Source organism: Phocoena sinus, chromosome 18 (assembly GCF_008692025.1).
Source record: "Phocoena sinus isolate mPhoSin1 chromosome 18, mPhoSin1.pri, whole genome shotgun sequence".
NCBI lineage: Eukaryota > Metazoa > Chordata > Mammalia > Artiodactyla > Phocoenidae > Phocoena > Phocoena sinus.
In genome coordinates this window covers 9,380,889-9,392,036 of record NC_045780.1, presented here as the reverse complement: position 1 = coordinate 9,392,036, position 11,148 = coordinate 9,380,889, and the positions used below count along the sequence as shown (strand labels likewise).

General features: G+C 42.3%; 1 protein-coding gene across 3 annotated transcripts in view; it reads right to left on the bottom strand.

Moving 5' to 3' along the window:
- The window catches only part of KL (klotho), a 79,525-nt gene that overhangs the window by 43,162 nt on the left and 25,215 nt on the right, over window positions 1–11,148 (bottom strand). For all 3 annotated transcript variants that reach the window (XM_032611033.1, XM_032611032.1, XM_032611035.1), the window contains exons 2-4: window positions 8,186–8,696; window positions 7,164–7,432; window positions 391–1,492 (exon numbers count right to left, since the gene is read on the bottom strand). In XM_032611033.1, the coding sequence (XP_032466924.1) occupies window positions 391–1,492; window positions 7,164–7,432; window positions 8,186–8,696 (1,882 nt within the window). The remainder of the gene's footprint in view (window positions 1–390; window positions 1,493–7,163; window positions 7,433–8,185; window positions 8,697–11,148) is intronic.

Genomic DNA, 11,148 nt, shown 5'->3' with positions numbered 1-11,148 from the left:
AGGCTTCTTGTATCCGAAGACAAAGAGGTAAATACGTTTAACATAGTAGGTTTTACATAATTAAGCCTACTAGGATGCACTTGGGTTAAATCTTTAAGTACGTGAAGCAGTCAAGACTGCTGTGAAGCCATCTTATATGGAGGACAAGATAGTCCAGGGTTTATTCCACCCAGAGTAGATGCGAGGGATATTCCATCTTCCTCTTTTAGCCAAACTCCTTTATCCCTGGGGAAAATACTAGCTAGCACTTGGACTTTTTCAGTGTGTCAAGGAATAGATAGCACTTTCTCTGCAGGTGATAGTGTGTGTATATGTTTGAGAGTTTCTATCAGGTATCAGGCTCTCAGGTGACTTAACCCTCAAGAGACCGCTGTTTCGGGGGCTCCTTACCTTTCAGAGCTTCGTTTATGTAATTCTTCATGTAATACACCCTCAGATTGTCTTCGGCTGCGTGTGGATCATCGTCGATGCCGTTGGAGATTATATACATGGGGAGGTCTCCGTACTTGGACTTCAGCCAATTCAGTACCTTGCGTAACCCCCAGGGCACCACGGCCACCTGACTTGGGGAGTTGAGCCAGGTGATGTCAGTCATTTCTTGCACCGCCAGGTAATCATTATATTTTACTGGATCTTCTTTTTCCCAGTCTACAAGGATGGTGGTGTAATGGCTTAAAGCCAAAAAATCAAAGGAACCCCGGATTAGCTTTTTTTCCTCGTCAGTGAAATAAGGCAGGAGGAAATTGTTTCTCTGGTTCAGCCAGTCCCTCATCACGCGTGGATAATCCCCGGAGCCGAAAATGGGCTCGGCCAGCCAGCCAATGTCAAATTGCAAAACCCGCTCGGCCACTTCTTGGTCTTTTGGGGAGAGAGGGCAGGCCGGTTCTATCCAATCCGCCTGCAGGGCTATGGATATTCTACCCTTCTGAGAGCGCCTAAACTTCTCATCGTACACACGCCAGGCCAACGCGTGGGCCTTCAGGAGGTGGTGCCCCGCGATATACGTCATGTTCCGCGTGGACGGCTCGTTCATCGTGATCCAGAACTTGATGTGGTGGCCGAGGTCTCGAAAGCACAGGCTGGCGTACTCTGCAAAAGCCAGGGCGGTGTGAGGGTTCTCCCAGGCGCCGTGCCGGGCCAGGGGTGGCGGCAGCCCCTGGTGCGGGGCGGCAGGGCGCCACAGGGCCACGACCGGCGTGATGTTGGCGCGCACGAGCTCGCTGGCCATGCAGCGATAGTAGCGCAGGACCGTGCGGTTGACCTGGGACTGGTTCCCCAGCGGCAGGATCAGCGCCCAGTCCAGGGAGAAGTGGAAATGCGACACGTGCATTTCCCGGAGTAAGGCGATCTGGGGCCGGATGGCGGCGAAGTCAACGCAGTAGAATTTCCTCTTCTTGGTCACAACCCCGTCCACCTTAATAAGCCTTTTACTGTGGTGGACATCCCACAGGTAAACGTTGGGGTCGGTAAACTGAGACAGAGTGGTGTCCACCTGGCAGGAAGAGAGTAACCGTTAGCCTCACCTGGACCGTCCTGGAAAGTCGTTCAACGCAGTTCTTTTGACAAAACCAGCCAGCAAAATAGGTAAAAACAGAAACCTTTCTAGCTGAATTTTTAAACTATTTTTTCATAAAGAGGAAGTTCTTGGAGAAGAAAATATTTCCCTTTGATGGGTGCACATTTGTTTTTCCCATAATTCTCTGTAACTCTGGAACTGTTACTTTAATGTTAAAAAAAATCTGAATTTTTGGGGTCACTTCAGATGACAAACATTAATAATCCTCACACACCTCTGGTCTGCGTTAAGCAAGCAGAGTATTTTGGACGTTTTTCTTTTAGTGTAAGAAATCACTAATGATACGAGGCTTTCAAATTAAAAAAAAAAACGACAAAAAAATGATAAAGCTTAAAACCTGAGTGAGAGTCAGAAAATGAAACGATATTTAAGATTAAATTGCGCTTCTTAAAATCACGTTCTAAATGGAGGTTTGCTCTAGGTGAAGGACATGGAAAATAAGCATAACGGTTGCCTTTTATTGGCATTAGAGTCCATAACAGAATTTAGCAAACTCATTCTGACTGATGGTAGAAAGTGATAGGGAATGTGGAAAACAATTCTGTCATCCACCCATAATGGGATATTTTAACATAGCTTTTTAAAAATTTCTAAATTATTTTTCTGTGACGATCATGACGATAATGGTTCTCAATCTCTGATTTACAAGCCTTCAAAATGAAAACATGTATTTAGGAAAGTGGACAAATTGCAAAATTAAAATCACAAAATCCTTCCTCCACATGCCAACCATGGCAGGAATGGAAACTGAAAGTTCATCCCGAGGACCCGCCACCAAAGCCAGTTTTCTCCTCAGAAATAATCCTGTTAGAATTGGTTCCTCAGTTTGACCCTCCATATAAAAGCTGGGGTCAAACTCTGGTTTTGAATCTCTAGCAGAGGTTTCCTTGCATTTTTCAGGCCTGTTGCAAATGAGCTTCTGTTTCTCTAGACGGGTCAGTGCTGTGCTTATAAAGGAAAGTAATAAAATACAGTGTGTCAGAGGGAAATTGCTTTTTCTGGAGAATTGTCCCTTGTAGATCACCCACACATGCATTTCCTCTAATGCTGTGGGAATGCTGTCAGAAGTATTTTTCCACTGTGATGCACCCACAAATCATGTTTCCTCAGCTTTGCAAGAGAAAATATTTGCATACTCTTTAGAAGTGAAAGTGTTCATAGCTTGAAGGAATTATTTGGATTATTTTTACAGAGCTCTGAGTTGACAAAATTCGTAACTTTTCTACCATAATTGCTCCAGAACTACAGCTTTTATTCAGTCCATCTGAAAACAAACATGAGAGACTAGGGTATAATTTCTATTTATACCCTATTTCTTAAAAACAGGACATTTATAAATGGGTGCTTAGGCAAAATTCTATATAATCTCCACTGATGTATTGACTTATTTCTTAATTAAAAAAAGAAAAAATAAAGTTGAAACTTTCAGAAGGTTATAATATGTGTGTTCAGTATATTACGGAAGAAATGTTTCCCTAACAGTGGCCAATGTTAAAAAAGCTCTACGTCCCCAGTACATAGCAGGTTTTGTATTTATGAGCTATGAGCATTAATGGTTATGGGAAAACAAACCTCTTGGCTGGGAAATTAGGCCCAAGGACAGTGACAATCCATGTGAACAAGCCTAAGATCAGACTTCAGACAGGTGGTGTTAATGAGATGTTATTTTTAAAGCTTTTCAGGTGAAATGCATGCCTCATTCATACTGGGAGTTTGAAACACTAGCCAGGAGTAAAAAGATAAATTTCAATGGTTTGAGATTCACTTATATGTAGAGAATGGACTTGAGGATACGGGGAGGGGGAAGGGTAAGCTGGGACGAAGTGAGAGAGTGGCATGGACATATATACACTACCAAACGTAAAACAGATAGCTAGTGGGAAGCAGCCACATAACACAGGGAGATCAGCTCAGTGCTTTGTGACCACCTAGAGGGGTGGGATAGGGAGGGAGGGAGGGAGACACAAGAGGGAGGAGATATGGGAACATATGTGTATGTATAGCTGATTCACTTTGTTATAAAGCAGAAACTAACACACCATTGTAAAGCAATTATACTCCAATAAAGATGTTTAAAAAAAAAAAAAGTATTGCCAGCTAAGAACACCATGATGGGTCTTGCTGTTTTTCTTACCAGCCTGTGTATTTGAACAGAGGTAGGCACCTAAGTGTATTTGTCTCACTATTCCCTGGTCTGAGCATAGTGGTAGGTACTTAATAAATATCGATTGAACGACAAAAAAAATAAAGTAAAATAAAATAAAAATGCAATTCACTTCTAATGCATTAAAAGTATAGAGACCTGCTTGTAAATTAAAACTTACCCATACACTCATCAGAACTGTCCTAACAAAAAACTTGTTTTTACTTTGTCAGTTAGGAAGTTATTAGCTTGGGAAGAGAGCCGCCACGTACAAACGCTCCAGGTGAAAAGCAGAAAGAATAAAAGAGCAGTTGCAGCCTTTTCCCACTAGAGAGCTTCTAGAGGAGCTGCGGTCCGCAGAGGGTCTGTGTGTGGCTGGGTCAGCAGGGAGCGGGCCAGGCGTCTCGGCTAGGTGAAGGTAGCAGGGGCCCTGAGCTGTGCAGTCCGAGGGCAAAGCTCCAGGGCTGATGGGTGGCTGGCATTAAATCAAAGTCTAAACAACTGCCTCTAGGGAGCAGAAAAAGAAATTCTCTCCCTATCTCCCTACCTCTTCGCTGCCTGCCGTACTTGTCACCTCTGATCAGAGTTCTTCTTCTCTCTGGAAGAAGTAAGATGTACTCTTAAAACATTCTCACCACTGACCAGTTCCCAAGGCAGACACAGTCCCTGGATGGGAACAAAGCAGGAGTGAAAGGGCTCCCCACAAATGTCCCCACTGCTCCCTGAGTTCATACCATCTACACAGAAACGCTGGCGGAGCCTTCTCTCCTCAAAAGACAAAGCTGGGAATTACCAGCCCTGGCTGGGCTGCTGTCAGAGATGGGACAGAGCACGAGCCCTCAGTGACTAGGGTCCCAGGGCCCAGCAAGAAGCAGGGCTCAGAAGAAGGTCAAGAGGTAGAAAAAGGACCAGGGACCAACCAGGATGCACTAGGGAGTGGCCTTCCCCCCTTCCTTCCTTCCTCCTTCCCTCCTCCATCACTAGCACCACCTCTGCCGTTTCAGATCCTACTTGAACCCCCACTGTGGATCCCACTGCAGGAGAAATTAGGATGGGGAGGTTCCAAATAGCAGTGGGCTGAGGGAGAAGGGGAGATGGAGGAGGGAGGAAAACCCAGAGCCAGGAAGACAAGATACTGGGCTCAGATATCCTTGCAAACACAGCGATCCTTGGATGCCTTTTTTAACATCTTTATTGGAGTATAATTGCTTTACAATGGTGTGTTAGTTTCTGCTGTATCACAAAGTGAATCAGCTATACATACACATATATCCCCATATCCCCTCCCTCTTGTGTCTCCCTCCCTCTCACCCTCCCTATCCCACCCCTCTAGGTGGTCACAAAGCACCGAGCTGATCTCCCTGTGCTATGCGACTGCTTCGCACTAGCTATCTATTTTACATTTGGTAGTGTATATATGTCCACGCCACTCTCTCATTTCGTCCCAGCTTACCCTTCCCACTCCCTGTGTCCTCACTGGATGCCTTTTAAAAGTAAGGAAGGGACTGAAGTTGAGACTGTCCCTAAAACTAACTGGAGGTCTGAATAAGATGTAAGAATAATACAACTCGGCAAAAAAAGTACTAAGGATGGTGTTGATTTAAAAAGAAATTTTCTTAATTATTTATTTATTTGGTTGCATGGGATCTTAGTTGTGGCAGGTGAACTCTTAGTTGCGGCATGCATGTGGGATCTAGTTCCCTGACCAGGGATTGAACCTGGGCCCCCTGAATTGGGAGCATGGAGTCTTAACCACTGCACCACCAGGTGTTGATTTATTCTCCCATAAATCAAAGGTTTCAATTTGATATTTACCAAAACAACAGCAACCCATTTCAACTAGAAGGCCTTCCCTCAGATCCAAGCATTCTTCCAAACGCCTCTTTCGAACTGAAAGGTAACAGAATATGCCGTCCCAAAATATGATTGTAGAAGTTCAGGGCATGCCACCTCAAAAATGCCCCTTCAGTATATTGATTATTTTGAGCTGCAGGTACTTGAAAAATAGCAAATGCAAGGGAAAGGCTTTCTCTGAACTCCTCTTATCTGCCTACAGACAGATCCTCCAAAAGGAACTCAAAAGGATTGTCATAAATCCCTTTGTGGGAGTTTCACCAAGCAGGGAAGATTTATCACAGGAGAGGATATTCAAAGCCAACATCACATGCAGGCAAACTTTGTCACAGACTATCATAGCTCCCATCTGTTCTTTTAAGGGTCCATTCATCTTTCCTAAAAAGCATTTACTTTGCCCCTTTTCCTATTAAGATGGTATTTAAGCCTGAACTCTAAGCCACCTTGGGGAGTTACTCATTTTTCTCAGAGCGTCTCCCATGTATACATGAGGTAAACATACTAATAAACTTCTGTTTGTTCTTCTCATGTTAATCTATCTCTTATTACAGGGGTCTCAGTTAAGAACTCAGAAGGGTAGAGGAAAAGTTATTTTTCCTCCCCAGCAGAACCAGTGAATTGGCTAGAAGCACCCAACATGCTAAACCCTTTGCTTGTCTGTGGATACCAAACTTTGTCTCCGTCTTGGTCTCTATTTTCACACACAGACTCTGTTCAGCAACACCTCCACTCCCTCCCCACCCTGCTCACTTACCACCATGCTCTGTTCACACTGTCAAACTATTTGCGACCCATCATTTTCCCTCAATAGACTCCTTTGAAAGCAGGGGTCGTATCTTACTCATCTTAGTGTGTACTCCCCTCAACCGAGTCCCCTCCCCCCAGCAATTAACACAGGGCTTTGTACACAGTAAGCATCCAATAAGTGCTCGCTAAAGTATTCAATCAAGCTCTAGAAAACAGATTCTTTTAAAGTTGGAAAAATTAAAAATAATATTGAGGGCTAACTACACAGCAGATGCTCAATAAATATTGGTTGACCATTTTGAAGAACTTCATTACCACTGCAATTCAAAAACTGTTGCTAGAAATGGCATTCCGATCAGTGAATCATAGAGCAAGGGTTTTTCTTTCTGGAGGTATTTCCACAAGCTTGGGGGTTCCACCGTTACGCCTCAGGAGGGCTCTGCCTAATGCTCCTGCTTCAATCTCAGCAGCTCCACCAAGATCTCAGATAATGTGGAGTTCTGTTTTATATCTTGTTTATGGAAGAACTCAACAACTACTTTAAAAGGGGTTGAAAACCATGGTATTAAAAGAGACTTTTATCTTTCACTATCCTATCAGATCTTAAAGATGGATATATTTTTAATCTGTTCCCCTTGGAGCTGATTTAAAGTGCAAGATGAAGCTAGGAAGATTTTTGGAGAGAAGAGTGCAGCATTCCAAATGGTGCCTTTAATGTGCTCACTAAGGAACCATGTTTGGCCTGAGGAATGGACAATGTGCCATGACAACCTAATAAGGAAGTACTACTTACTAGTGATAGGGCTTGGTGAGACTGCGGATTGGTTTTGTCAGCTGACTTACTTGAATGTAGTTGTCAACAATTCCCCAAGCAAAGTCACAGGGAAATGTCCCTTCTAGGGGTTGATTTTCAGGTAAAGGAGGGAAGCCATTTTTCTCTATCAGCTTCTGGTAGAACAAGGCTGAAGACTTCGGCAATAACTTCTTATCCTGGCTTAGAAAGTCAACGTAGAAGAGTCCACGTCTGATGCTGTAGCCTCTGTGCCACTCGAAGCCATCCATGAGGGACCACGCGGTGTACCCAATGACATCCACCCCGTCTAGCCTGATGGCTGCAAAGGAAAGAGGACAGAGCAACATGACCCTGTGATGGGCACTCGTCTCATGATTCAAGAGCATTTGAGGATTTTACTACTTCAGTAAGTATAATGCTTATTGTTTGGTAAACTGATGACCCTTCTCACTGATGAAAGGCTCTAAGAGAACCTAGATAACTCTACAAATATTACTAAATGTCTTCACAAATAGGCTTATCTCCAATATGTTTTTATCTGAATTTCCCTTATTTCTTGTGGGTGCTCTTTGGGCCAAGATATCTTGTTCTACTTTCTATCCTAAGCACCTATCTTTGTGCCTGATGCAGTAAATGAATTAAGTCTTCAAAGGCATGGACTACTTACTCTTTTCTTCAGAAAATATTGATATTCCTTTTCTTCTTTAATAAAAAGTGTTTTATTCAGTACAAGCAATCTGAACTGAAAAATGTGTACAGAGATCTAGATATCTTGGGATTTACTTAGTCTTTAATATAATCTAAAAAATCTAGAGTAGTAACTCTGAAAGTCTAGTAATTTTAAACATTATAACCCAGTTTCTCATTTATGAAACGAGTTTAAAAAATTAATTCAAGTTCCTCAAGGTCCCAAATGAGAAAGGTGTTACATAAATGCATTCCTACTATTGCCAAAATGAATTTCTACATTCTGATTAAAAACTATAAATTCACACAGTTTATTAAGATCATCTTAAAGATTGTTTTTCCAGTGGATTCTGGCAGAAAATTAGGATTTTATCCACAATCCTACCTTTTAAGGTTTCCATTATGAATTTTTTGAGGTAATACATATATTTGGCATCATCTCTCTTGGTGGTCCCTGAAACAAACCAGCCATTTTCCACAATAAATATTTGAGGGTGGTTATACTCAAGGTCAATCCAGGAAAGGAGTTGCCTTAGGCTGGGAGATTCCAACTGACGGAACTTCATCTGAGGGTCCAACAGTTGAAAACTCAAGGTTGGTCCAAAGGAAAGAGCAAAAAAGTCGGCTGTTCCCTTGATGAACTTTTTCTCAGATTCAGTAAAATCAGGCAGAAGAGATGAAAGGTTATTCTTCATGCTCTCAGGATAGTCCCCATCAATAAATACGGGTTTGGCAAACCAGCCTAGGACAAAGTCAAGAGATTTCTGACATTCTTTGATGCTATGTTCAGTCATTCTTCGAGGACTGATCCAGTGGGAGCTCAGGGCAATGGACACCTGGCCTCCCTGAGTGGGGCGGAAAGAAGTATTGTAGAGATGCCAGATTTTGGCATGAGCCTATAAAGAGAAAAACCACGGTGAATTTATCTCTGATTGTGAGCAGAAATACAACATGTATTTGAATCCCCATTTCTAGTTGTATCTGTTTCTCATCAACTCTAACCTAATGACTAACCCCACAATGTAAAAGTCACCTGGAACCAATAAATAATTCCAGAGGTAAGTCAGCCCACAGTGAGCTGCAACCATAACTGGAATCATTTCCACTGTTTTTCAGCAGCCAGTGGAAAAATGTGAATTTCTTGTGTTGAATATGTAGTTATTATTCAAACTTTGAAAAGTTAATGAAATAAGAATTTGTTATAATATCTTACTACTTAAATGACTTTGGATTATGTACTTTTTAATTAATAGCCTTCGCGAAAAGAGCCAATCCCGCATCTGTGATTACACCAGGAATTTCTAAATAGGATTATATTTTTTTATCCTAAGAGACCGGGTGTTTTCAAGTTGACTTAAATTGTTGGAGTCAATTTAATATTTTGTATTCATGTCTCATAACAAAAATTCTAACACATGTTCTCACAATCTTTGTTCTTCTCTAAGAAGAATCAGCGCAATAAAGAACCAACTCCGATATCTAATCTTGGCCCACCACCCAGTACTCCGGGACATGGCTGGCTTCCTGCCGACCCCCGCAGGGTACAAGATACAAGCCAAGAGCAAAAACACCTAAATGCAGCTTTGAAGAGATCAGATGTCCACAGTGAATCAGCAACTCAGCTGGGTGTTTCCTACAGCAATGAAATGGGCTTTGCTTCCATTAAATCAACTTCAGACTCCCATAAAATCTTGCTGACTTCTGATATCTTATTTTCATTTGTCTCCTTTCTATTTACAAAGAATAGTGGTTTTTTTCCTCCCTTACTTGAATTAGGTTTTTCTTTACTTTTGAATTCCTGATTTACTCCCCCTGTTTTTCTCCAAATGCAAGAGCTGTTTATCAGCCTTTTGCTCTCCTAATATATTCTCTTGGAAAATTCCATTCTAATTCTCTGTTTGACTCACATTCTCCCAATGATCATGCCAGTTTTCATTCCACTCCCTGGGCCTGAAGAAGCTCTTGCACTCATATGCCAAACTTCCTCTTCCTTGTTCCTTAATATTCTGTTCTCAGTTCATTTTAGTGCAGGTGTCCAAGAATGGCCTCATCACCATTCTTATGAGTTCAGCCAGATATTTCAGTGGAATCAAATAGTGCATGTCTTTCATTTTTAGCTTCTTAGTAAACATCTACTAGGTTTCATTTCACGGAATGTGTTTTTTCATGACCTAAAGCAGCTATCTATATGCTAGGAAGGAAATGGAGAATACAATATTGATCATAAGAATAGTGGCCTTTGCCCATGTGATTCAAGAAACTGAGGCTTGATTGTGCTATGCTGCTGGATTTGTGATGTGCCCCACCCTTCTCTATCTTCCTCACCTTCACCACCCTATCTCTCCCTTCCCCACTGACAAGAAATCTCACCAGTTAACAGTTAAACAGAAAAGAAAAGGGGAAATCCAGGCTGTAGTACTCACGATGTTAGCCTAGAGGACTTCGCTAATTTGGCTGATTTGAAGCCTGTGGATAGTCATGACCTAACCCTAACAGACATACCTCTACAGGACAAGCACTAAGAAGGGGGAGTCAGGAGGCCAGGGAGAAGTGGCAGCAACCAAGAACTTCCTGATATGGGTCAGTTTTGCAGGTAGCTGAAGTCAGAGCCATACAGTAGAACTGTCTACAATCACAGACCACTCTTCTAACCTTGAGTACTTTGACATGGCTCAGAGGAGGTCTGGCAAGGAAACGAATGACCCTGGCTATAGGGAAGTGCACACGTGGTGTTTGATATCAGATAAAATTCCTGCTCCATCACTTTTTTCTGTGCCTTTGACCACATAACTTAACCAGGGCAGGTAAAACTAACTTTCCTCTGTCTCTCACAGGGCTGTAATGAGGATTAAATGAGATACTTTACACAAAACACCTAACAAGAGTTTCCACATGGTAGGGTCTCCATGAATGCTTATTCCTTCTCTCCCTAAAGGATCAACAGAACAAAAAGAAAAACACAGCAGGTAAAGGAAACGCCACCTGCTGAGGAATTCAGCCCATAGCATCGCTGTGATATAGTGATACGACCTGGAGTTTGGATTAGAAGAATCTCACGTTTGGATACCAAATCCTCTGTTACCAGTGTGAGCCTCAGGTACTTCTTTGAACAAATGGGAATAGCATCTATTCTCCTTCAGGGACATTGCAAGGATTAAATATGATATAAGTGAAAGTGTTTTTCAAGTGGTCAATTATTTTAGAGAAGTACAGTATAAATTTGTAGCACTGGAAAGTGTGATGATTAGTTTTATGTGTCGACTGACTGGACTGAGGGACCCCCCACATGGCTGGTAAAGCACTGTCAAGAGTTTAAATAGCTACTTCATGGTATTCTGCCTTGGCATC